Below are 27,638 nucleotides of genomic sequence, written 5' to 3' on the forward strand. Positions count from 1 at the left end.
CTATTTAGACACTAGAGATGTGCCAGCAAGTGAAGGTATAGACCTGCTCCTTTGAATACATAGTCAATGCCCTAGACCTTCTCTTTGAAATTTTCTGAGCAAAAAAGTTTCTCCTCTGTATAAACTCTTACTCTACCTTTAGTCCAGGACTTCCCAGGAAAAAATCGGGAACCTTGTCTATATCCACCCTACACTAGATGGAAACTGGAGCTCTGGAGTGCACAGTAGGCAGGGTGAAAGGGTGAAAAGACCAGGGCAGGTCACATTTGACTTGTGGGCCATCCCTGCTGTTGGCCTAGACATGAGATTGAAGTTCAACCGGGGTTCTCCAGGGGGCAATATCAGGACACACACTCAACACTCAGAAAATTGTTTCCCTGAGCCATGAGCTTGCCTAGGAGACTAGTATCCATCCTGTCCCTCCTAACGTGGAGCTCCCTCCCAAGATCCTGTTCAGTTTCCTTTTTCTGAGAATAGCCCTAACTGAGGAACATTAAAGTCCTACCCTCCTGGCATCTTCCAAGGGCAATACAGGATTTATTCAGGGGAATCATTTAGATAATTTAGACTCCGAAAGATTAGAGAGAACTTGGGGTCTCCCAACACACAGCTCAGCCAACACAGTGCTGCAAGGCTGCCTTGAAACCCTCCATAGGAGGAAGAATCTCACAGTCCTTTCCATGACACACTGACAACCTCTTCTCCAAGACTGAGGAAGTGAAACTCCTCACAAAAATGCTGCCAGACCTCTTTCCTGGATCAGGAATTTGCCTTGTGACGTTAGTGATAAAAAATTGTTCTTCATCCTTGGTCATCACTGAGCTCATCTCTTCCAAGCCTTCAGAGGTGTTTATGTCACCTTCTTGCTGGGAAATCCCACATTCCCAGAGAAATGCAGATACAGGGAAGACTGGGTTCTTGGCTTTGTCTTTGTGTCACAGAGACCCACAGGCATTATAAAGTCTCCCACATTGATACTGACAGACCCAAGGCCAGGAAGCAGTAGATGTTTGGTCTGGGATGAGCTGTTGTTCCCTGAGGTCAGGGGGATGCTTATCACCTTTGTGTGCAATGTGTTGCTTGGGGGAAAAGGCAAAGAGAAAAGTGAAGAGGGATGCAGGGGCAGCACTGAGAGTGGAAGGGACAGAGCAGCTCCTTGGACACAGACCCCACCACTCACAGTCTGTGGGAGTCTGTGAAGTGCTTATGCCTGGGAAGACAAACAGCTCAGAGAGCAGAAGGACAACAGAGGCTGGGAGTCTTGCTGGAGCTGAAGCTTTTCTCCTCAGAGGACATTGTGGTGCATAGACAGATGGCGGTGTCCTCTGTGCTTTCCTTCAAAGACTGTACCTCCTGGCAGGGGCTCCTGCTCATGGGTAAGTGTCCCCAATCCCTGACTGTGTGTGGGTTGATGGGAACTCAGAATAAGGCTTGACTCTTCTAACGATGACAGGAGCCCAGGATGAGACTCCAGGTTTCTGCTTGATGTCATAGGGAAAAGGTACAGAGAGGGAATCGATTCAGCCTCCTGAGGCTCTCTGGGGACAGGTAGTGATGAGGAGAGAAGAGCCCCAATGTTCTCTACTCAAACCAAATCACAGTGGCTGCTCTGTTCTGAAGACTGTTGTTCCCATGAATGACCAGGTGACTCTCCAAATAGAAATCAAGCAGGAGTGTCCAGCAAAATGGCTCAGTGTGTGGAGGCCATGACAACCTGAATTAAGTCTTCAGCTCCTACACATTAGATTTGTGAATAGACTCACAGATTCTTCTCTCTGCCCTTTACACTGTTGCTGTGGTATGCACTCTCATGTGCACACATTCAGATATGAGCCTTCACAAACCCACAATACAGTAAATAAGAAATATAAGAATATTTAAATTACCATTGAGTATAACTATTTGTTGTTGGCTACAAACCTGGGAACTATGTAGATTAACTCATGGACACTCTCTTCATTCCTTCTTCCTTCCTTTCTTCGTTCCTTCCTTCCTCCATTCATCTCCAAGTCCTTTCCAGGAAGTTAATTATTTTAATATGGCAGACTAACCCCTGTCCTCACATAGCCCTGGTCATAGTGGACCAGATATCAGAGTATCTGCAAGATGATGTCAGGGGTTGCTTGGTACCTCAAAGGGAAAAGATAAAAGTCAGAAAGTGAAGACCTTCAAGAGAAAGAGGTCAGTGAAGAATCCTCACACCAAATATAGGGACACTGAAGGGCGAGCCAGAAACACAGTTGAACAGAGAATTTCTTTTTTTTTTTTTAATTTCCTTTTTTTCTTTTTTAATTTTTTAAATTTTTTATTAATTTATTCTTGTTACATCTCAATGTTTATCCCATCCCTTGCATCCTCCCCCCCCCCCATTTTCCCATTATTCCCCTCCCCTATGACTGTTCCTGAGGGGGATTACGTCCCCCTGTATATTCTCATAGGGTATCAAGTCTCTTCTTGGCTACTTGCTGTCCTTCCTCTGAGTGCCACCAGGTCTCCCCCTCCAGGGGACATGGTCAAATGTGAGGCACCAGAGTACGTGGGAAAGTCGTATCACACTCTCCACTCAACTGTGGAGAATATTCTGACCATTGGCTAGATCTGGGAAGGGGTTTAAAGTTTACCTCCTGTATTGTCCTTGGCTGGTGCCTTAGTTTGAGCGGGACCCCTGGGCCCAAATCTGCCTATCATATTGTTCTACTTGTAGATTTCTAGGACCATCTGGATCCTTTTATTTTGCTGTTCTCCCATGCATCTCTCATTTAGAGTCCCAATAGGATGCCTTCCCCTCTGTCCCAGTTTCCTGGTAAGTGAAGGCTTTTGTGGGACATGCCCCTTGGGCTAGTATGCAGATATAAGTGAGTATATACCATTTGATTCTTTCTGCTTCTGGGTTAACTCACTCATTATGATCATTTCTAGCTCAATCCATTTATCCACAAATTTTGGGAATTCCTTGTTTTTAATAGCTGAGTAGTATTCCATAGTATATATGTACCACAGTTTCTTTATCCACTCTTCTACTGAGGGACACTTAGGCTGTTTCCATGTTCTGGCTATTATGAATAAGGCTGCTATGAACATGGTTGAGCAAATTTTCTTGTTGTGTGCTGGAGCATCTTCTGGGTATATTCCATGGAGTGGGATAGCTGGGTCTTGTGGAAGCCCTATTCCCATTTTTCTGAGATAGCACCAGATAGATTTCCAAAGTGGCTGTACTAGTTTGCATTCCCACCAGCAATGAAGGAGTGTTCCTCTCTCCCCACATCCTCGCCAGCATGTGGTGTCACTTGAGTTTTCGATCTTAGCCATTCTGATGGGTGTAAGATGGAATCTCAGAGTTGTTTTGATTTGCATTTCCCTGATGACTAAGGAGGTTGAGCATTTCTTTAAGTGTTTCTCAGCCATTTGATATGAACAGAGAATTTCTAAGAGAGGTAAGTACACAGTGAGAGAATCTGAGGGAATAGTGGTGATATTGATGACTTCCATTAAGGGGTGTAAGTACACCCCTAACCACACATTTGAGTGGTGATCACACTGGCTCAATATTGATTGTTTCTCTCTTTCCTTTTAGCCTTCCTTTTAACCAGCTGGCACCTGTCTACCACTACCAACGTCACCATTAAAGTAGTGCCTCCCTACGTTTTTGAAGGAGAAAACGTCCTTCTCCTTCCTAAAAATCTGCCAGACAATCTTCTAGCCTTTGTCTGGTTCAAAGGGATCACAGAAAAGAGCCACATGATTGCGGTGTATGCAGCGAACACTAAAAGAACTGTGATGGGGCGTGCACACAGCGGCAGAGAAACAATCTACAGTGATGGATCTCTGAAGATCTGCAATGTCACCCAGAAGGACAAAGGATTCTACATTCTTAAAACCTATAATAGGCAAGCAGAAACGGTATCAACAACATCCATATACCTCCACGTGTACAGTAAGTGGCTGCTAGGTGGGGTTGAATCCACTAGACACACACATTGCCAAGGGATCATGTTCATTTCCCCCTTTATGTTTTTCATTTGGTTATCCTAAGGGAATTACCAGACAGAGGTCCAAGGCATTTCAGGAATGCCCAGGGAACACATGGGCAGACCCAACACACAACTGAGAAAGTTGTAGCATTGTCTAGAAGCCCTGCATGGGATGATGGAGCCCAGAGCTCTCATTCAGGGACTCAGATCACCTCCTCCCACACACCGAGGGTGTGAGAGGCTTCTGATACATCTGCTTCTGGGTCTTTGTTCTGTGTCAGATTCCTGACTGGGGATTGCAGTGAGAATGGGTCTGTCCTCTTCCGTACTCATCACTCATTGGTTCTTTTTGATACATCACAGGAAATTTTGCCACATGCTTGCTGAGAGCAAATTCAATGTTTCCAGAGCACTGAGAACACGGGTCAGACTCACGACACAGCTTTGTTTTCTGTGTCACACAGGGAATGCTGAGGCTCCCTCATTGTTGCTTACAGACCAAGTCCAGGACACAGCAGAGAGCAGTCCCAGGTTGAACTGCTGTTCTCTCTGGGCTTATGGAAGCTCATCAGTTTGTAGCTTATCATGTGGTCTCTAGGACTAAGGAGTAAAGACAGAAGTGACAGGGACAGCTGGCAGTGTGGATAGTGGTGGTGGTGGGGAGCACTGTTTTGAATAGAGACCCACCAATGTCAATGAAACTCAGGGAGAAAAAGTAAGTTGGAGGGAGAGAGTGTTCTTACTCAAAGTTAATCAGCTGAGCACAATATTCTGCAGATTGATGCTCTCAGCTGTGACATCCCAAACAAGAACCAAGCTGGTGCTTATGAGTGAGATAGCTCAGCTGATAGGCATTTGCTTCATTGTCTGATGACCTGAGGACCAATGAACACAAGTTGTCTTCTTCCCCCCACCTAGGGAGTATGTAGTGTACCTACTCCCACACACTGAGCTGTATTCTTGCACACAAACTCACATACAAATATAATGGGTAAATAAATGTAAAAAAACCCAACACACATAAAGCATTCTAAACTGTATTCTCAAATGGATGCATTTCTTTTTTTCTTTTTTTTACATTTTTTATTAATTTATTCATATTACATCTCGATTGTTAGCCCTTTCCCTGTTTCCTCCCATTCTTCCCTCCCTCCCGCTTCCCCCTTCTCCCCTCCCCTATGTCTGTGATTGAGGGAGACCTCCTCCCCCTATATATACTTTTAGAATATCGAGTCTCTTCTTGGTAACTTGCTATCCTTCCTCTGAGTGCCGCCAGGCCTCCCCGTCCAGGGGACATGGTCAGAAAAGGGGCACCAGGATTCGTGTGAGAGTCAGATCTCACTCTCCACTCAATGGTGGAGAATATCATGTTCGTTGGCTAGGTCTTGGTAGGGGTTTGAAGTTTAATGCCTATATTCTTCTTGGCTGGTGCCTTAGTTTGAGGAGGACCCCAGGACCCAGATCTGCCTGTCATAAAGTTCTTCTTGTAGGTTTCCAGGACCCTGTGGGTCCTACTATTTCCCTATTCTTCCATGCTACTCTCGCCTAAAGTCTCAATAGGATATCCTCTCCTCTGACCCACTTTCTTGGTAAGTAAAGTTTTTCATGGTATGTATCCCTTGGACTAGTGCTTTTTTTATTAATTTATTCTTGTTACATTTCAATGGTTATCCCATCCCTTGTTTCCTCCCATTCTTCCCTCCCTCCCATTTTTCCCTTATTCCCCTCCCCTAGGACTGTTCCTGAGGGGGATTACCTCCCCCTGTATATGCTCATAGGGTATCAAATCTCTTCTTGGTAACCTGCTGTCCTTCCTCTGAGTGCCACCAGGTCTCTCCCTCTGTTGGACATGGTCAAATGTGAGGCACCAGAGTACGTGAGAAAGTCATATCCCACTCTCCACTCAACTGTGGAGAATGTTCTGACCATTGGCTAGATCTGGGTAGGGGTTTGAAGTTTACCGCCTGTATTGTCCTTGGCTGGTTCCTTAGTTTGAGTGGGACCCCTGGGCCCAAATCTGCCTATCATAGTGTTCTACTTGTAGGTTTCTAGGACCCTCTGGATCCTTCTACTTTGCTATTCTCCCATGCTTCTCTCATTTAGAGTCCCAATAGGATGTCCTCCCCTCTGTCCCAGTTTCCTGGTAAGTGAAGGCTTTCGTGGGACATGCCCCTTGGGCTAGTATGCAGATATAAGTGAGTATATACCATTTGAGTCTTTCTACTTCTTGGTTAACTCACTCATTATGATCATTTCTAGCTCAATCCATTTATCCACAAATTTCAGGAATTCCTTGTTTTTAATAGCTGAGTAGTATTCCATAGTGTATATGTACCACAGTTTCTTCATCCATTCTTCTACTGAGGGACACTTAGGCTGTTTCCATGTTCTGGGTATTATGAATAAGGCTGCTATGAACATGTTATAAGTGAGTATATACTGTTTGTCTCTTTTTGCTTCTGGGTGAACTCACTCATTATGATAATTTCTAGATCAATCCATTTGTCCACAAATTTCAGGAATTCCTTGTTTTTAATAGCTGAGTAATATTCCATAGTGTAAGTGTACCACAGTTTCTTAGTCCATTCTTCTACTGAGGGACACTTAGGCTGTTTCCATGTTCTGGCTATTATGTATAAAGCAGCTATGAACATGGTTGAGCATATATCCCTGTTGTATGGTAGGGCATTTTCTGGGTATATTCCAAAGAGTGGGATAGCTGGGTCTTGAGGAAGCCCTATTCCCATTTTTTTCTGAGAAAGCGCCAGATAGCTTTCCAAAATGGATGCATTTCTTAAATAAATCCATGGACATGCATGATCCTGATCCTTCCTTCCTTCCTTCCTTCCTTTTCCACAGGTATCTAAGATTTTTCAGAGAGGTGATTTTTTTATTAATGTGTTTATTTAATGTCTTTACAGACCTATCACAGCATGCTTCCTCCTCTACTCCCAGTCCTACACTCATGCCCCTCTACTCTCTGTTTCTCTCTCTCTTTCTTTCTTTTTTCTTCTTTCCTTTCTTCTTTTTTCTTTCTCTCATTTTTCTATCTTTCTTATGTAGGCAATGTTATGTCTGCATGTACACCTGTACACCAGAAGAGGGCACCAGATCTTATTACAGATTGTTATGAGCCACCACATAGTTGCTGGGAATTGAAGTCAGGACCTTTGGAAGAGCAGCCTGTGCTCTTAACATCTGAGCCATCTCTCCAGGACTCCTTTTCCTTTTTATCAGAAAAGAGGAGGATCCCAAGGGGCAATAACTTCCTAGGCACTTCAAATGGCAACAAGACTAAGAATATTCTCTCCCACTTTAGCCTGACAAGGCAGCACAGCTAGGGGAATGGGATACAAAAGTAAGCAACAGAGTCAGAGACAGCCTCCATGCTCATTGTTAGGGAAGCCATATGTTGTCCATGCTGCACATCAGCCATATATGTGTAATGGGTCTAGCTCCAGCCCACGCATGTTCTGTGGTTTGTGGTTCAGTCTCTGTGAGCCCCCATGAGCCCAGATTAGTTGATTCTGTAGGTCTTCTTGTGGTGTCCTTGACCCATCCAGCTCACTCTATTCTTCTTCCCACTCTTCCCCCAAAGTCCCTGAGCTCTGCCTATTGTTTGTCTGTGGGTCTCTGTATATGTTTCCATCCGATGCTGGATGAAGCTTCTCAGAAGACAGTTATTCTAGGCTCCTGACTGCAAGCATAGAAGAGTGTCACTACTTGTTTCAGGGCTTTGCTCTCTCCAAAATGGTGGATCTCAAATTTGGCCAGTCATTGTTTTGCAGTTCCTTCAATCTCTGCTCTATCTTTACTCCTACACTTCATGTAGGTAAGACATATTTTGGGTCAAAGGATTTATAGGTGGTATAGTGGAACATTTTTTGGGTATATGCCCAGGAATTGGATAGCTAGGTCCTGATGTAGACCTATTCCCCCACTTTTCTGAGAAAGTGCCATATGATTTCCACAGTGGTTGTACAAGTTTGCACTTGTACTCACAATGGAGGAATGACCCTTGCTCCACATCTTCACCAGCTGTCCCTTGAATTTTTGATCTTGGCTATTTCTGACTAGTGTAAGATGGATTCTTGGAATTTTTTGATTTGCATTCCCCTGATAATTAAAGAAATCGAACAATTTTAAAAGTGCGTCTCAAGCATTAGGGATTCCTCTGTTGAAAGTCCTCTGTTTCGCTTTGTATCCCATTTTTAAATGTGTTTTTTTTTTTGGTTTGTTGGTGTTTAATTTCTTGAATTCTTTTTGTATTTGGATATTAGCCATCTGTCAGACATAGGGTTGGTGAATATCATTTCTCATCTTGTAGGCTGTCATTTTTTCCTATTGACAGTGTCCTTTGCCTTGCAGAACCTTTTCAGTTTCATGAGGTCCCATTTATTAATTGTTGATCTTAGTGCCTAAGCTGTTGATGTTCTGTCCAGACAGTTGTCTATTGTACTCATGAGTTCAACAATATGACCCACTTCCTTTTCCAATAGATTTAGTGTATCTGTTTTTATGTTGAGGTCTTTGATCCACTTGGACTTGAGTTTTATGCAAGGTGATAGATATGGGTATATTTACAGTCTTCTATATGCTGACATCCAGTTAGAACAGCATCATTTGTTGAAGATTCTTTTTTCCATTGTATGTTTTTGGGTTCTTTGTCAAAAGTCAGGTGTCAGTTGGTGTGTGGGTTTACTTCTGGGTCTTTGATATGATTCAATTGATATACGTGTCTGTTTTCATGCCAATACCATGCTTTTTTTTTTTTTTTTTTTTTTTTTTTTACTATTCCTTGGCCAAACCATTTGAAATCAAGGGTGGCGATGCCTTCAGAAGATCTTTTATTGTACAGGATTGTTTTTAGCTATTTTGGTTTTTTTCCATATGAAGTTGAGAATTTCCCTTTTCAGGTCTACAAAGAATTGTGTTGGTATTTTGGCGGGTACTGTATTATATATATATATATATATTGTGCTTTTGGTAAGATGGCCATTTTTACCATGTTAATCCTACCAATCCGTGAGCACGGGAGATTTTTGCATTTTCTGATATCTTCTTCAATTTCTTTCTTCCAGGGCTTGAAGGTTTTGTCATATGGGTTTTTCACTTGCTTGCTTAGAGTTATACCTATATATTTTATATTTTCCCCTAGCTATTGTGAAGGTGTTCTTTCCCCAGCTTCTTTCTCAGCCCATTTATCATTTGTATAAGGAGGGCTACTGATTTTTTTTTAGTTAAGTTTGCATCCAGCCACTTCGGTGAAGGTGTTTATTTTCTGGAGGAGTTTTATGGTAGAATTTTTGGAGTCACTTATGTATATTTCCATATCATCTGTGAATAGCGATACTTTGACTTCTTCCTTTTCAATTTGTATCCCTTTGATGTCCATTAGTTGTTTATTGCTCTAGTTAGAACTTTAAGTGCTATGTTGAATAGATATGGAGAGTGTGGGCCGACTTGTCCCTGGTTACAGTGGGATTGCTTTAAGTTTTTCTCCATTTAATTTGATGTTAGTTGTATAGAACTCATTGTTCTCGTGATTGTCATATGGTTCTCCCTGCTGTATGTAGTTTGTTTTATACATGTGTAAAAAAATAAAAGTATTAAAAAAGAGGCAAGAATTAAAACAAGATTATAAAACTAGAAAGACAAAGTGGCTGTGACTTTAGGACACTGGGTACCTGTTCATCCACATATATACCTTATTATTTTAAAACAAAAAACAAAAAAATTTGATGTTAGTTATTGGCTTGTTGTTTATTGTGTTTAGGTATGCTCCTTGTATCCATGATTTCTCTAAGACTTTTATCATTTAGGAATATTGGATTTTGTCAAAGAATTTTCAGCATCTAATGATATGATTATGTGCTTTTTTCTTTTATTTTGTTTATATAGTGGATGACATGTTACTTTGATGGTGTGTGAGTGTGTATGTTTTTATGTGCCTCCCTTATTTTAATTTTACTGGCGTGGAATTATTTATTTCCTGTGTTTCCTGAGTGTAGTTAATCTGTTTAGATTTCTTTTTGCTTCTAATATTTTCTGTAGGGCTGGATTTGCAGATAGATTTTTTTTTTTTAATTTGGTTTTGCCGTGGAATATCTTGTGTCTCCATCTATGGTAAATGAAGTTTTTTCTGGATATAGTAGTCTGGGCTAGTATCTGTGCTCTCTTAGGGTCTACATGATATCTTCCCAGTCCCTTCTTGCTCTTAGAGTCTCTGTTGAGAAGTCTGGCATAATTCTAATAGTCTGCCTTTATATGTTACTTTGTCCTTATCCCTTGTGGCTTTTAATATACGTTCTTTGTTATGTAGAGTTGGAGTTTTAATTAATATGTGTTGGGGAATTTTATTTATTTACTTATTTTTTGGTTTTAGTTTTTGTTTTTTACAAGACAGGGTTTCTCTGTGCAGCATTGGCTTTCCTGGGCTCGCTTTGTAGAGCAGGGTGGCCTTGAACTCACAGTGATCCACCTGCTGCTGCCTCTGTGAGTGCTGAGATTGCAGGCATGTGCCACCACACTTAGCGGGGATTTTAATTTTTGGTCCAATATGTTTGGTGATCTATAAGCTTCTTGTATGTTTATAGGTATCTCTTTTTTTAGGTTAGGAAATTTTTTTTTCTGTAATTTTGTTGAAAATGTTTTCTGGGCCTTTGAGCTTGGAATCTCATTCTTTTATTTGTATTATTCTTATGTTTGTTCTTTTCATGGTGTCCAATATTTCCTGGATGTTTTATCTTAGAAATTTTTAGACCTAGCATTTTCTTTGACCAATGTATCAGTTTCTTCTATGTCTTCTATGCCTAATAGTCTCTCTCCCATCTCTCCTTTTCTGTTGGTGATGCTTGTGTCTGTAGTTTTTGTTCTCTTTCCTAGGTTTCCATTTCTAGGATTGCCTCAGTTTGTGTTTTCTTTATTGCTTCTATGTTCATTTTCATGTTTTTTGACAGTTTTATTTATTTCCTTCTCCTGTTTGCTTGTATTTTTCCTGTATTTCTTTAAGGGACTTATTCATTTCCTTCACCATGAGGACACTGAGCTAGAGGTATATTGATACCCTACTGAAATCTCCATGTACATGAAATGAGAAGTGCAGGGACACTGAGTTTATGGAGGTAATTTGTTGACCTCCCTAAAGTGGATAGGGAGACACTCACCCACACAACATCACTGAGGAATGAACACAACTCAGGACCCAGGGTTTCATCCTAACCAAATAATAAAGTTCTAAGATGGATCTCTATCTTTCTTTCTAGCTTCCCCTTTGACATGTGGATGCCCTCTAACCTCTGCTCAGCCCAGTATTGAATTAATGCCTCCCAACGTTGCTAAAGGAGGAAGTGTTCTTCTACGTGTTCACAACCTCCCAGAGAAGCTTCAAGCCCTTTTCTGGTATAAAGGTGTAGCTGTGTTCAAGGACAAAGAGGTTTATCGGTATGTAATAGCCAAGAATGCAAGTGTGGAGGGACCTGCACACAGCGGTAGAGAGATCATGTATAGCAATGGATCCTTGTTGGTACACAGTGTTACCTTGAAGGACACTGGATTCTATACCCTACGAACTCTGAGCACAGATCTGAAAGATGAAGTGGTGCATGTGCAACTTCTGGTGGATGGTAAGTGATTGTCTGTGATCATTCAGTGCTGGGTGGGGCTTAGACACACAGGACTGTAACGCCTGACAAGTGACCTCCCTTCCTATGTACTATGTCTCCATGTTGGAGTTTGAGCACTTAGTGCTATACACACATGGTGGAAAAGGTGATATAGATTAGAGAGAGAGAGAGAGAGAGAGAGAGAGAGAGAGAGAGAGAGAGAGAGAGAACTATAGGAGAGGGGTTCTTAGTCAAGAAGCACTGGACTCAGTCTAGTTTCTTGAGGTTCTCACCATGAATATGGTATGAGAAAGACCATGTTGGCTACAGGCAGATTTTATATCCTCATAGAGAAGTGAGAACCAGGATGCCCTGGCTGCAGACCTCTGTTCCTGATTGCACTACAAATGACCCTGAAAAGTATTTAGCCAGGGCTGAAGTCTTACTATTGCAGCTGACAGGGAACAATGGTTTTTGGCCATCCATCTTTCATGGGAAACCAACCAGTGCACTGATTTGAGAACCTCAGCTGAGCAAGGTCACATGAGTACTTCCCAAGACTCAACATGGACTGCAGAGCTGACAAGGTCACCAGGCCATAAGCCAAATGTCCACATAGGCTTATGAGACCTGAAGGAATTTCGTGGCACACAAGGGGAGGAATAGAGGGTATAGGTTCTCCTGACAAGTGCTTGTCCTCTGAGGTCCAGCCCAAGGAATTCTTTTCTGTATCCAAATGGTAACAGGCTCTGCTGGTCTTGACACCTCCCAGACATAAGCATGAGTCATCCTATTGGTCACCAGTGGGCAGTATTATCATAGTCAAACACTGAGTTTCTGGTTTCTTGGAGTAGATGAAAAAATGGTTTCCATTTTTGTCCCAACAAACCTGGAAATCCCTCCCACAAGGTCAGTTCGACCTACTTGCTGTTTCCTGTAGCCCAGAAAGGTACTAGGCGACTGTGTTTAACATTCTCCCCTATAGCATCTTGAGTTGGGGAGAGAGTGATGACAAGGGAATTGCCAAACAAAGGAAAGAGTCATCCTTATAAAGTAAGGGTGGATGTGGGAAGACCTGAACATCTCAGCCAACAAAGGAGGCCAGAATTCAGGGTCCTCACTGAACTCCTCCACCTCAGAGTGAGCTCAACTCCTCTCCAGGCCTCAGGTGACTTTCTGCTGCACACGCAGAACATGGATCTCCTGATACAGCTAACTGATCCTGAATGTTTGTTCTGGATCAGACTCTGAATGGTAACACTAGTGATAATAGATGAGTGTCTTATCCCTGGTGTCACCCAGCTGGTCTTTTTGTAGCCTTCACAAACATCTCTGTCATCTTCTGGCTATGCATTAATTCTACCTTCACAGAATTGAGGTCATGGGGATCACTTGGTGTCCAGTGGAGATTCTGTGTCACCACGGATGCATATGGAGCACAGGATACCCTTCTTTGATGGTGACAGAGTCTAGGACAGGATGAATCAGAGATCAGCCTTGGGGTGAGCTACTGTACTCTGGGTCACAGGGGTGCTTATCAGCCTGTTATTCACTGTGTAGTCTAAAGACTGAAACATCAAGAGAGTGTGAGGGAGAGAAGTACTTGACAACACCAAGGGTAGGAGAAAGCAGTGCCTCAGACCAGCACCCCACCGACAGCCATGTGATTCTGGGAGGGACTTTTGCCTCAGTGCAGACTCACAGCAGAGGGATGTAGGAGCACAGAGATGGTGAAGCAGAAGCTCCTTTATATTGTGTGATGACGGCACATGCATTGGAGACCATGGAACTCCCACTATTCCTCCCTCCAAGGGGCACCATGGGTAAGGGCTGGTACCCTAAGTGAATAGAGAATTTCCTGACATTGTGTGGGAGGGTGGAGGTCAGGCCCTGGCTGGAGTCTCCAGGGAGGACAAGAGTCTGAAGGAGTTCATGGTGTCTGCTTGGCCCTGAGTGGAGTTGACACTGAGGTAGACAGCGATTCAGTAGCAGAAAGTTCTCAGTGAACAGGAAACAGCAAGAGGTGGGCACAAAAGCCAGATTGTTCTCTCCTCAAAGTCAATCACATTGGCTACTATATTATAGACAGTACTGTTCCCAACTATGATGGAGCAACTCAGAAAAGAAACAATTTGCCTGGGATAGGCCAATGAGGTGTCTGAATAAGTGAAGGCAATTTCTGCCAGGCCAGAGGACCTGAGGTAAATCCTCAGCTCCCATATGGTAGAAGGAGAGAACCCTCTTACTACTCAAGGTTTTCCTTTGCCACACACATAGATACTGTGCCATGCACCTGCTTATATATACATCTAAACAGAAATGCCAATGTTATGCATTTACATACATATGTAATAGACATAAAAGTAAAAGAATTAAGTCAAAGTGAGGTATTCACTCATCTGAAAGCTGGGCCTTTTCATAGATAAAACCCTGGACAAGCTGGACCTCAAGGCCATCAGTTTCTCATTAATTTGCCTCATTCCCTCATTCATTCCTCAGAGGTATCTGAATTTTTCTAGACACCATTTTTTCCACAGAAAATTATAAGACAGATACTGATTCTCACGAGACCCTATTCCAAATAGATTGGAAGAGAATCCAGTGGAGGAAGCTAGAAGATGAAGTCAGGTAAGAACTGGAGCCACTAAAGGATCCAGAGAGCCAAGATACACAGTTTGTGGGGAAAGAAGTCAGTGAGGCATCAATTTACACTGAGTGTGAACAGGAATCAAAGTGCAGTGAGCCAGGGCCATGTTGACACCTGAGGAGTATCATACAGATAAAATGATAACTGCAGGTATTGTGCTGGCCTCTACCATGTAGGACAGTACTCTCACCCACACACCTCTGCAGAGCAATGGACACAGCTGGTCAAGACAGAGGGCCCCATCATAGCCAAATACAAAGGTCCCAGTATTGATGGATGTCTCTCTTCCCTTCTAGCCTCCTTTTTGCCCTGTGGACATCTTCCCACCTCTACTCAGTTCGGCATTGAATCAGTGCCACCCCGTGTTGCTGAAGGGGGAAGTGTTCTTTTACTTGTTTACAATCTCCCAAAGAATCTTCGAATGCTTTTCTGGTACAAAGGGCTGGTTGTGTTCAAGGACCAAGAGGTTTCTCGGTATATAATAGCCTTGAATTCAAGTGTGGAGGGACCTGCACACAGTGGTAGGGAGACAGTGTACAAGAATGGATCTTTGCTGATCCACAATGTCACCTGGAATGACACTGGATTCTACACCCTGCGCACTCTGAAAACAGATCTGAAAGATGAAATGGCACATGTGCAACTCCATGTGAATGGTAAGTGATTGTCTGTGATTGTTCAGTGCTGGGTGGGGCTCAGACACACAGTACTGTGCCTTCTGCTCTTTGAATACTGTCCACATTGTGAGATTTGAGCACGTAGAGCAAGACACACATGGTGGAGACAAATGGGCATAGATCAGACTCCATTGTCTGGCTCCCTCCTGCATCAGATAAGGTTTTCATGGAAAGTAACTCAGCCTAGGATGTCAGACACTGTCTAGTCTTGTGGGGATCTCAATGCTTATTTTTCTAAGAATGACACTGTGGGCATCAGGCAAGGGCTGGTTGGGGGAAACAAAGAGAAGTGGGCACCAGGAAGTTCTGGCTGTACTAATCCACCCTAGGTTCAATTACTAGTGACTCTAGGGAGCATTTTTTGCCAGGGCTGGACTATTAGTTAATACCTCTCAGTGCTGAAGGGGGACAATGGTTTTGGCTGTCCACATCAGAATGGTGTGTTTATATTCCCCAAATGTGAGAGTTATAAATCAAATCTAGGAACTGTTGCAGAGAGCATGGAGGAGTGCTGCTTACTGGCTTGCTCCTCATTACATGTTCAACCTTGATTCTTGTAGTCCCAGCATCCCTTAGGATAGGAGTTGAACTTCTTGCAGTGGACTGGACCCTCCCATATCAATCAGTAGTGACATTTTTAATTGAAGCTCCATCTTTCAAATCTACCGTTCTTTTAAATTTTGGTTTTTCTAGACAGGATTTCTCTGTGTATCCCTGGCTGTCAAGGACTTGCTTTTTGGACCAGGCTAGCCTCAAATTTCTGCCTGACTCTGCTTCCATGAGCGCTGGGATTACAGGCATGCACCACTTCACCCAGCTTGTGTGAAGCTCTCATAAATCCAGCCAGCATAGTTCCTGAACCTTTTCCAAGAATCGAGCCTTCCAAGAAGACCAGAATGCTTTCTGTCCTTACCCCCTTATACCTGTGGGGTGCAGGGCAGAGCAGCAAGAACATCTAGAAGGTGGAGTCAGGGGTTGACTGGAGCAACAAAAGAAACAGAAAAGAAAAGTCAGAGAATAAAGATGTGGGGTCTGTGAGAAAAATTTTGAGGAGGCATAACCTCAACCTACAGTGTGTATGAATGTGTGAAGTGTCTGGCAGCCATGGAGACACCTGAGGAGAGACCTCCTTGCAGGAGAGATGACACATTCCAGGGCACTGAGGGAATAGAGGATGTCATATTGCTGACCTCCACCATGTGAGATAGACACATCCACACTAGGCTGAGTAATGACTCAATTCATCTGCTCTGGACACAGGTCACCATCTTTCCACCAAACACAATGATCCCATGTGATGTGTTTTTCTCCTTTTCCTTCCAGGTTCCCTTTCTACATGCTGTAACCATCTCACCTCTGCCCCACTCATGATCGATCAAGTGCCACAGAATGTTGCTAAAGGGGAAAGCGTTCTTCTCCACGTTCATAATCTGCCACAAGATCTGCAAGCCTTTTACTGGTACAAATCTGCATATAGAAGCCAGCTTCAAAAAATTGCAGAATACAGCAGTTTCACGAATTCCATCATCAGGGGCCCTGCATTCAGCAGAAGAATGACAGTGTACACCAACGGATCCTTGCTGCTCCAGAATGCCACTGAGAATGATGCAGGATTCTACACACTAGAAATTGTAAACAGAGGGTTCAAAATTGCAACAACACATACACAACTTCATATAAGTAAGTGGTTTCCATAGTATAGATATGTTTTATCCTGCATTATACACTGAACTCTGAGGTCTGGGCTGTGCCTTCTCTCTCTCTCTCTCTCTCTCTCTCTCTCTCTCTCTCTCTCTCTCCCTTCCTCCCTCCCTCCCTCTCTCTCCAGTGTGGAGACACATCTCCTGCTTCACACCCACATCCTCAATTCCTGGACTCACGAAGCTCCTGGGCTTCAAGGCAATGCAGTCTGCCTGGTGACCCCATTGTGAACATCTCTTTCCCTTTCCAAAGGCATCACTTTGCTGCATGTCACCTTCCTGCAGGTACTGAATTCTACCTTCTCGGACCCTTGAGAACACAGGGAAGACTAGGTGCTTATGTAGGATTCTGTGTTATAAGGGCCATGTTAGGAGAACACACACAGGGAAGCCCTCGGATGATCTGCTGTTGTCCTATGGCACAAAGATGGCCATCAGCCTTGTTGTTCTCTGTGGTCCAGAGGACTGAAACATCCATTTCTCTCTCTCTCATCTATCTATCTATCTATCTATCTATCTATCTATCTATCTAATGGGGCACCAGGCAGAAATATGTGTGGAAGGGACAGAGGAGGGTCTAGAACTTAACAACAGTCAGCATTAGCCTGGGAATGGCTCCTGCCACATAAATATGAACCCATTTGAGCTCTGGACCTTCCAGAAACATAAAACTGGTTTTTCCTAACAAGACCCTAGTTCTTGTGGGCTGGAAGACAGATAATAAATCCCTCACTGAAGTGAAGTCAGGGGTTGGTTGTCACAAAGAAAGGAGAAGTTTGAAGAGGTCAAAAAGAGAAGCTGGGAGTGTCTGTAGAGGAATTAGAGGGCAGGGAAGGCACCCCTCCCACATTTTACTAATGTGAGGAGGCATGTGAGGACACTGAGGGTAGAAACAACTTAAGGAGAGATTTCAACATAGAGGAAGTGACATGATCAGGTGCACCAAATTGTTATTTGCTTACTTCCTCTGATTGGACAGAAACTCCCACCCACCTCCTCTGAGTGATGGATTTAGGCTTTCAGGACCTAGTGCCCATCTTTGCACCAATGATAAATGTCTCAATATTGATAAAAATCTATCTCTTTTCTCTTTTAGACTCCCTTTCAGCCTGCATTCACCCTTCCACCACTGGCCAACTCATTATTGAACCGGTGCCTCTCAACATTATTGAAGGGAACAACACTCTCCTACTTGTTCATAATATCCCAGAGAAACTTCAATCCTTTTCCTGGTACAAAGGGGTAGCCATTGTCAACAAACATAAAATTTCATGGAATGAAATAACCACGAATAGAAGCATGCTCGGACCTGCACACAGTGGTAGGGAGACAGTGTACCCCAACGGGTCACTGTTACTGCACAATGTCACCCAGGAGGACACTGGAATCTACACCCTACGAACCTTAAACATGCGGTTTGAAACTCAGGAGACACACGTGCAGCTCCACATATACAGTAAGTGATTCTCTGTGTCATCTGGGTGCTGGTGGGGTTGGTTTCCCTTTATACACACAGGACTGTCAAGTGTGGACTATGCCTGCCTTCCCTCTACTTTGTGTCTCTACATTGAAGTTTGAACACTCACTGCAGAATACATACCGAGTAAAAATACTAAAATAGAAAAGAAACTCTCACCTGAATCCATCTGCAGAGGAGGATGTGTGTTGGGTTACTCAGCCCATGGGTGGGGTTCTCAAAACAAACACGGACCTGAGAAAGAAACTGCAGATGTCAGGCAGGGACAAGTTGGAAGAACCATGGTTTCATTATTGTGATGTGAATATCAGGAAGTCAAGGGTCTGGGTCTCTGTTCCAGATGCAGCTCTAGTTGTCCCTAGCAAGCATCTTCTCAGGGCTAAAATTGGACTTCATGTTAGAGCCGACAGGGAACAGGGCTTTATTGACTGTCCAAGTCCCATAAAGTTGTGGGAGCAGATATGCACTGTCCAGACAGCTGTAGTTATGTAGGTCAGCTGGGTATCTCTTTTTCTTGAGTGTCAGTGGAGTGGTAACAGGTCATAAGCCAACTGTTGTGATGGGCTTAGGAGACTTACAGGAAGGACATGTTCTTAAAGAGGGGGACAGAGGAGACAGTTCTCCAGGAAGCTCCTTGTCCTTATGGGACAGCCCAGGGAACTCTCTTCTGTAGGTAAATGGTAATAAATATTGCTGATTTGAGCACCTCCTCCCATCCCAAGATCAGGCTATTGCTCATATTTAGGTATAACTCATGGACACACCAATGATTGTGCACCACATGCCAAAGTATAGGGAAACTAAGGCACATCAGACTCTGTGTGAGAATCAGGGTCCAACAGGCCATGGGTGGCAGATTCAAAGCAAAAGAAATTTGTTTGTTGTTACAGTCCCAAGGTCTCCACTGTGGAGGCTCTTTTAGGTGTCTGTTGACTACTGAGGGGTTGGTTGATTTTCTGAAGTAAGACTGTCATTTGTTCCCCTCCTCTGTTTCTTCACAGAGCCTGTGACACAGCCCTTTATTCATGTCACCGACACCACAGTCAGAGTACAGAGCTCTGTGGTCTTCACTTGTCTCTCAGCTGACCCTGGAGTCTCAACTCAGTGGTTCTTCAATAACCAGGAGCTACAGCTCACAGAGAGGATGACATTGTCCCCAACAAAGTGCCGACTCAGCATTAATCCTGTCAGGATGGAGGATTCTGGAAAATATAAGTGTGAGATCTCCAACCCAGTCAGTTTGAAGGCCAGTCTCCCTGTCAGCCTGTCTGTTATGAATGAGTGACCCATTCTCTCATCTTACAGCAAAGTGGGGGCACTTCTTTGTAAACTGGATACAAAAATGGGAAAAAAGTTACATGGTAGAAGATTTTAGGTACCACTCAGGTACAGTCAGCATGTTGAGTCACAAGTGTAATCCTGGGATAAACATGTACAACAATCAGCCAGGATAAAGAGATTCAGTTTCCAAAGGGAGACAAATACACCAATATAGTAAGCAGACATGCAAAGGCATTAAGAACTAAGGTTATGGGACAAACATATATCCAACCCTCAGAATCTATGAGAACTCATTTCAGGAGTTCCAAATTTCTGGATTTTCTGAGTCCCCTGTTAATATGTTGCAATGTTTTCAAAGAGATAAACACATTTTATGTGATTAAATACATTCTGTGAATAACTGATTCACATAAGAGTGATGCTGCCTAGACACCAATCATCTATGTGAGATGAGCAAGAGTGACAGTGGAAGGTATTGTCCGTCTTTCCCACTGGACATAACTTGCATCTAAATGGTTTCAATGCACAATTTGTTTGATGTACAGATGTAAAATCCATCTCAAAGGCACCTCAAATTATTCCACAAAATAGAAAGAGATGTAACATTGCTAAATTCATTTTATGTGGCCACAGTCACCATGTAACTGTCACTAAACCATACAAAGAATGAGTAATGAAAGAGAATTTCAGACCCATTTCCTTATAAACACTGATGCAACAATATTCAATAAAATACTTACAAACCAAGTAAAAGAATATAATCATAAACACCACTCACCGTGATTATGTAGGCTTCCTCTTAGAGATGCAGGCATGGTTAAGTACATGAAAACCCATCAATGTAACCCACAATATAAACAAACTGGCAGGGAAAACCCATATAATCATCTCATTAGATGCTGAAAAAACCTTTGACAAAATTCAACACCTCTTCATGATAAAAAGTGTTGGAGAGATCAGGGATACATGGTGCATACCTAAACATAATAAAAGCAAGTTACAGCAAGCCAATAGCCTACATCAAATTAAATGGAGAGACACTTGAAGGAACTCAATTAAAATCAGGAACAAGACAAAGCTGTCCACGCTCTTCCTATCTATTTCATATTGTCCTTGTAGTTTTAGGTGAAGCAGTAAGACAGCTAAAGGAGATAAAGGGGATGCAAACTGGAAAGGAAGAAGGCAAAGCATAGCAGAGAGGAGTGAGGCTATTTCTGTGCTGAGTGTTCTGACCTGTGAACATGTGAATGATTATTAGCCTAACATTTCATGAAGAAGCAAGCCTGAGATGATCATCAGTTCTATGCAGGGGCTCTAGATAGGAAACTAGCCTGAGAAAACCCCAGTCTATTACTGTACAGGCCCAGGCAAGCTCCCAGGATAGGTAGAAAGTTGGATACTAGAGGAACCCCACCTGGGACTTCGTGCCAGGGAAGGAGTGAGCATTAGGCAGAATATCCTTACATGGGGTTACTAGAGTGGGCTGAGGAAGGAGCAAGTCCTAAATGACCACCAGACCTGTGCCAGCAGGCCTGGCCATGGAGCTAGCCCAAGATGACACCAGTCCAGTGCCCCCCATGTCACATAATAATCAAAACACTAAATGTATAGGACAAAGAAAAATATTAAAATCTACAGGGGAAAAGGCCAATTAACATATGAAGGCAGATCTATGAGAATTACACCCAACTTCTCAACAGAGATTCTAAAAGCAAGAAGGCCTAGACATCTGTCTTGCACACTCTGAATGACCACAGATGGCAGACCAGACTGTTACCCCCCTCCTCACAGTTTAATCAGCATAGACTGAGAAAACAAGATAGTTCATGACAGAGTCTAATGTAAACAATATATACCTACAAATCCAGTTCTGCAGAAAGTACTGAGAAAAGCTGTAACCCAAGGAGACTAACTCCATCCATAAAATCACAAGAAATAAATTTCACCCTAGCAAAAGCCAAAGGGGAAACACACACACACACACACACACACACACACACACACACAAACACACACACACACACACACTCACTCACAGACGCACACACCTGCCACCACCATCATCATTAACACCACAAAAAATAACAGGTCATTAACATCTATCAATATCAATATGAACGTCAATATCAATGGACTGGACTTCCAAATAAAAAGACACAGGCTAACAGTATGGATATAAAAACAGGATCCATTCTTCAGCATACAATACAAGAAACACACTTCAACATCAAAGATACACATTATCTCAGAGTAAAGGGGTGGAAAAAGAATTTCCAAACAAATGGACCCAAGAAGGAAGCTGGTGTAGTGATCCTAATATCTAACAAAATAGATTTCAAACCAAACTTAATCAATCAAAGAAATGGAGGACATTCCATACTCATCAGAAGAAAAATACACCAATATGATATCCCAATTCTGAACATCTATGCCCCAAATACAAGGACATCCACCTTTGTAAAAGAAGCATTACTAATTCTTAAATCTCACATCTAACATCACATACATTAATAGTGGGAGGCTTCAAAACTCTACTCTCACCAGTGGGCAGGTCACCTAGACAAAACTAAAGAAAGAAATAATGAAACTAACAGATGTTATAAATCAAATGGGCCTAACAGATAACAGAACATTTTGCCCAGTCATAAAAGAGTACACCTTTGTCTCAGCACCCCATGGAATATTCTTCAAAACTGACCATATACTTGGTCACAAAGTGATTCCCTACAGATGCAAGAAAGTTGAAATAACTCCCTGTATCCTAGCAAACCACCATGGATTAAAGCTTGATTTCAACAATAACAGAAACCAAAGAAAACCTACAAACCCATGGAATCTGAAAAATTCCCTACTGTGCAACTAAGGGAACAGGGCAGAAATAAAGAAAAAAAATTAAAGAATAAAAATTAAATGAAAATGAATATGGATGCACAACATACCCAAACTTATGGGACATAATGAAAGTGGTGCTAAGAGTAAAATTCATAGCACTAAGTGCTTCATAAAGAAATTGGAGAGTTCTCATACTTACAATTTAACACTACACTTGAAAACTCTAGAACAAGAGGAAACAAATACACACAAGAGGAGTAGATGGCAGGAAATAATAAACTGAGGGCTAAAAAATCAATAAACTAGAAACAAAGGGAGAAATACAAAGAATCAATGAAACTAGTTGGTTCTTTGAGAAAATCAAAATGATTGACAAGCCATTAGCCAAACTAACTAAAACTCAAAGGGACAGTATGCAAATCAATGAAATCAGAAGCAAAAACGGAGAAATAACAATAGACTTTGAAAGGACAATACTCAATTTTATGTGGAAAAACAAAAATACCAGGGTATCTAGTATAATCCTAAACAATAAAAGAAATTCTGGAGGTATCACCATACCTGATTTCAAGGTGTGCTATAGAAGCATAGCCATAAAGACATCAATGGTATGGGCATAAAACCAGACGTTGGACAATATAATCCAATTGAAGATTTAGACATAAATCCACACACCTATGGACACCTGAATTTTGATATCAAAGTGAGAAAAATACAAAGAAAAAAGAAAGCTGCTTCAACAAATGGTATTGGTCTAACTAGATGTTTGCATATAGAAGAATGCAAATAGATCCACATTTATCACTCTGCACAAAACTCATGTCCAAGTTGATCAAAGACACCAATGTAAAATCACATATGGTAAATCTAATAGAAGAGAAATTGGGGAGTAGCCTTGAACTCATTAGCATAGGAGATAACTTTTTCAACTGATAGCTAGCAATGGCACCAATATAGAGACTTAATAAATGGGAACTCATGAAACAGAAAGGTTTCCCTAAGGCAAAGGACACCATTAATAGGAGAAAATGGCAGCCTACAGAATGGGAAAACATTTCACCAACTCTTCATTGAGTAGAGGGTTAATATCCAAAATATGTAAAGAAGACAATAAACTAGACATCAACAAACCAAATAGTTCAATTTAAAGGCAGGGTACAGAGCTAAACAGAAAACTCTCAGAATAGGAAACTCAAAAGTGAGAAACATTTAAAGCAATGTTTAACATCCTTAGGCCTCAGGATAATGCAGATCAAAATTACTTTGTATACAATTTTATAGCCAGCAGAATGACTAAGATCAAGAACACAAATGAATGCTCATGTTGGTAAGGATGTGGAGCCAGTGAAACACTCTTCCATTGCTGGTGGGAGTACAAACATGTACAACCACTATGGAAATCAATATGGCAGTTCCTTTGAAAACTGGAAACTGACCTACCTCAAGACCCAGCTATACCACTGTTGGGTATATACCCAAAGGATTCTCCATCCTACTGCAAGGACACTTGCTCAACTATGTTCATAGTGGCTTTATTAATAATAGCCAGAAACTGCAAATAATTAGATCTCCCTTAACTGAAGAATGGATAAAGAAAATGTGGCATATTTACATAATGGAGTGTTACTCAGCTTTTAGGAAAAAGGATATTATAAAAATTTCAGGCAAATAGATGGAACTTGAAAAACCAGCTGTTGGTTTTTTGATTCTTTGAAATATTTTCTTTGTTTCTAACTGGTTGATTTCAGCCCTGAGTTGATTATTTCCAGCCATCTATTCCTCTTGTGTGTTTCTGTTTCTTTTTTTCCCTTGCACTTTCAGATGTGTCATTAAGTTTCTTTTATGAGATGTTTCCAATCTGTTGATGAAGGCACTTAGTGCTATAAACTTTCCTTTTAGCACTACTTTCAATGTGTCCCATAAATTTGGGTTCGTTGTACCTTCATTTTCATTGAATTTTTGGACATCCCTAATTTCTTTCTTTATATCTTTTCTGAACCAGTTATCATTGAGTAGAGTGTTGTTCAGTTTTCAAGTGTGTGCAGGCTTTTTTAAAATTTCTGTTGTTGTTGAGGTCCAGATTTAGTCCAGGGTGGTATGATTGGATACCAAGTATTTTTTCAAGCTTCTTATATCTGGTGAGGCTTGCTTTGTGACCTAGTATACGGTCAGTTTTGGAGAAGGTTTTGTGTAGTGTTGAGAAGAAGTTATAACCTTTTGAGTTTGGGTGAAAAGTTCTGTAGATATCTGTTAGATCCATTTGATTCATGACATTGGTTAGTTTCATTCCCATATTTTCCAGTGTTTAAGACAACCCCCAACTTTTCCAGTTAAAATATAGAGTTTGGAATATACTTGCTGTATAAGAGTTCTCCTCTTCAAACACACACCCTGTGCAGCAGACTTGGGCATGTGTCTATTTGCAGGCAGGGCATAGACAGCCAGGTGCTTCAATAAATGCCAGCAGACAGCCAGTGACAGCCTACACTGCTCCTTTAAGGAATGCTCCACACTCATTCCAAAGATGCACAACCCTCTAAATCTTCTAAATCAAATGGGTGGGCTCTGGTGGAGAGCCAATCCATGGTCATGTTCCTCTCCTTGTGGTACAGGAAGTTGTGTGAAGCTTGCTTCTCCTTGCTTCGGCCTCTCCTCACAGAGGGGGCATTCAGTTGTGGCATGGCCCCTCACTCTATGCACTGGACATATAAAGCAGGGAGAGCAAGCTTCAGGTAAGTACACAGTGCATATGATAACCCCCGACTTTGGCACAGATTTTTCAGGGTTAAGGAGTCATTTTATATGCCTGGAAAATATACATTTCTTGCTTTGGTTTCTGTTTCGTTGAAATGTCCTTTAGTGAAAAGGGCAGTGTTAAAGTGTTGGGATTGATGTGTGGATTAAGATTCATTAATGTTTCTTTCACAAATGTGGGTGCCCTTGTATTTGGAGTGTAGATATTCAGAATTGTGATGTCATCTTGTTTGAACTTTCCCTTGATGAGTATGAAGTGTTCTTCATCACCACGTTTGATTAATTTTGGTTGCAAATCAATTTTATTAAATATCAGAATGGCTACTCCAGCTTGATTTTTGTGTTCATTTGCTTAGAAGACAAATTTTGTGCCTTTTACCCTGAGGTAATGTCTATCTTTATCCATCTTGAATGCAGCTGAATGTTCTGTCTTGTTTATGTATCTATTCTGTTAGCCTGTATCATTTTATTGGAGAGTTGAGACCATTGATGTTGAGAGAGATTAATGACCAGTGACTGTTAGGTCTTGATTTTGATGTTGGTTGTGGTAGTGTGTTTGTTTGGTTTTCACTTTGCTAAAGTGAAGTTATCTATTCTACATTTTATGTTTGGTGTAGTTATCCTCTTCTGGCTGGAGTTTTCCTTCTATTATTCTCTGTAGGGCTGTATTTATGGATAGGTACTGTTTGAATTAGTTTTTGTCAATGAATATATTGTTTTCTCCATCTATGGCTATTGAAAGTTTTGCTGGGTGTAGTAGTCTGGTTTGCAAGACCTCAGCCTAGGCCCTTCTGGCTTTCATGGTCCTTGCTGAAAAGTTGGTATGATTCTGATAGGTTTGCCATTTTGTGACTTGGTCTTTTTTTTTTTTTTGCTGCTGTTAATATTTTTCTTTGTTCTGTACATTTTGTGTTTTGATTATTATGTGGAGGGAGGATTTTATTTTCTGCTCTACTGCATTTGATGTTCTGTAGTCCTCTTGTATGTTTATATATATCTCTTTCTTTAAATTGGGAAATTTTTCTTCTATGATTTTTTGAAAATATTTTCTGTGCCTTGTAGCTGGGCTTCTTCTTTTTCCTTAACTGCTATTATCTTTAGGTTTCATTTTTTCATTGTGTGTTTGATTTCTTGGATAATTTGTGTCATGAATTTTTTAGATTTAAATTTTTCTTTGATGATTGCATTAAATTCTTCCATTGTATTTTCTGCACATCAGATTCTTTCCTCTATCTTTTGTATTCTGTTGGTGATGCTTACATCTGAAGTTCCTGTTTTCTTCTCTAAGTTCTCTCCTTGCAGGATATCCTCCGTGTCTGCTTTTATAATTATTTCAATTGTCACTTTCAGATCTTGAACCATTTTATTGATTTTTATTCACCTGATTGTATTTTCCTGAAAAATTTCCAGTGACTTCTCCATTTCCTCTTTATAGGCCTCTATCATGGCCTCTCTAAGGTCCTCAATCTGTTTGATTGTATCTTTCTGAATTTGTTTATGGATTTTACTTGTTTACCTTATTACCATCCTCACTTTTAAGAATTTGATGATATTTTCTTGTGTTTCAGTTTCCAGGGCTGATTTGTCTGGGATAACTGGGTTGTAGCCTTTGTAATGATGAGATAACAGATATTATAATTTTCAGCAATACTTTGTAAATACACACACAGACACATACATACAAATATACATATATACACAATCATGAATTTGTTGTGTATAGATTGATTTAAAGCTACTTTGTGTGTATGTCTGTGTTCAGGTTCAGATGTGTGTCCACATTAATATGGCTATGGAGGTTAGAGTTTTCCCCTGCTAAATACAACATTGATTTTATATAACTTTATTATTATTTTATTAACTTTCTGAATTGCCTAGATCATAGAACCATGCAGTGCACTGCCATGAGAGCCAGAGGTAGGAGAGACCACTCAGGCATTTCCCATTCAGGAGGCGCAGCAGGGAGAACACAGGTGACTATGTGCCTAGGTCATTAGCCTACTTTTCTTATGGATGTATGAGACTTGACAGGAAGGTGATGATCCAAAAAAGGGGAGACAGAGGACATATGTCCTCCTGAAGACTCCATGTCCTCAGGGATTACGTGTAGCAAATTTGCTCCTGCAGGAAAATAATAACAGATGTTGCTGATCTAGGCAGCTCTCCTGCTCCAGTGTCAGGTCATGGCTCATATTTAAAATGATCTTACAGACATTGCAACATTTATTTCCAATGCATGCTTTAACTGGGAAACCAAAACACACAAAACACTTGGCCACATCTGCCTCAGACAGACCGCAGGTGACAGACAAGATATCTTTCTACAACCACATATCTAATGTCTCTACCCTGAAGGCCTTCACACATGTCTGTGGAGCAGGGTGGAGTTAATGTTAACCTTAGTCATCAGCAGCTTGAAGGAACATCTGGTCTAGGAAGTAAAAATAAATGGACAGTTAGACTTGACTCTAGAACTTAGCTCCCTGATCTGGAGAATTTCTGCATAATTCTAGGACTCCCAGACCTAATACAAGACAGGAACTCATGTGTTTTCTGGTGTGCCACTGTCATTTTCACTCTTCATGGAAGGTAAATGGCAGGGCTTTGTTTGTTCTTCCAAGTAGATCATTCATCTAACAAAGGAATCTGCCTGCTCCAGGAGTTATTGATTATATCACCTGCTGCTAATCTCACC

At 41.6% G+C, this 27,638-nt stretch overlaps 2 protein-coding genes and 1 pseudogene across 2 annotated transcripts in view; all 3 read left to right on the top strand.

The window, feature by feature from the left end:
• Window positions 1-1,312: 1,312 nt before the first annotated feature.
• On the top strand, window positions 1,313-19,361 carry LOC127203651 (carcinoembryonic antigen-related cell adhesion molecule 3-like). Its single transcript, XM_051162477.1, has 7 exons — window positions 1,313-1,376; window positions 3,575-3,934; window positions 11,237-11,596; window positions 14,519-14,878; window positions 16,223-16,579; window positions 17,696-18,055; window positions 19,078-19,361. Exons 1-7 carry the CDS (start codon window positions 1,313-1,315, stop codon window positions 19,359-19,361), a joined length of 2,145 nt encoding a protein of 714 aa, XP_051018434.1.
• Window positions 19,362-20,523: 1,162 nt separating this feature from the next.
• On the top strand, window positions 20,524-20,624 carry LOC127204042 (uncharacterized; annotated as a pseudogene).
• A 6,208-nt stretch (window positions 20,625-26,832) lies between these two features.
• The window catches only part of LOC127203198 (carcinoembryonic antigen-related cell adhesion molecule 3-like), a 64,302-nt gene continuing 63,496 nt past the window's right edge, over window positions 26,833-27,638 (top strand). Inside the window, 1 exon segment of the mRNA XM_051161994.1 lies at window positions 26,833-26,860. Within this exon segment, the coding sequence (XP_051017951.1) occupies window positions 26,833-26,860 (28 nt within the window).

This window comes from Acomys russatus, chromosome 19, assembly GCF_903995435.1.
Source record: "Acomys russatus chromosome 19, mAcoRus1.1, whole genome shotgun sequence".
Classification (NCBI taxonomy): domain Eukaryota; kingdom Metazoa; phylum Chordata; class Mammalia; order Rodentia; family Muridae; genus Acomys; species Acomys russatus.

Excerpts from the sequence above, each read along its gene's own strand:
- LOC127203651 (XM_051162477.1), top strand. The coding sequence starts at position 1,313 with ATGGCGGTGTCCTCTGTGCTTTCCTTCAAAGACTGTACCTCCTGGCAG. Across the intron at positions 3,935-11,236 it reads CATATACCTCCACGTGTACA|CTTCCCCTTTGACATGTGGA; the intron begins GTAAGTGGCTGC and ends CTTTCTTTCTAG. Across the intron at positions 16,580-17,695 it reads ACATACACAACTTCATATAA|ACTCCCTTTCAGCCTGCATT; the intron begins GTAAGTGGTTTC and ends TTTCTCTTTTAG.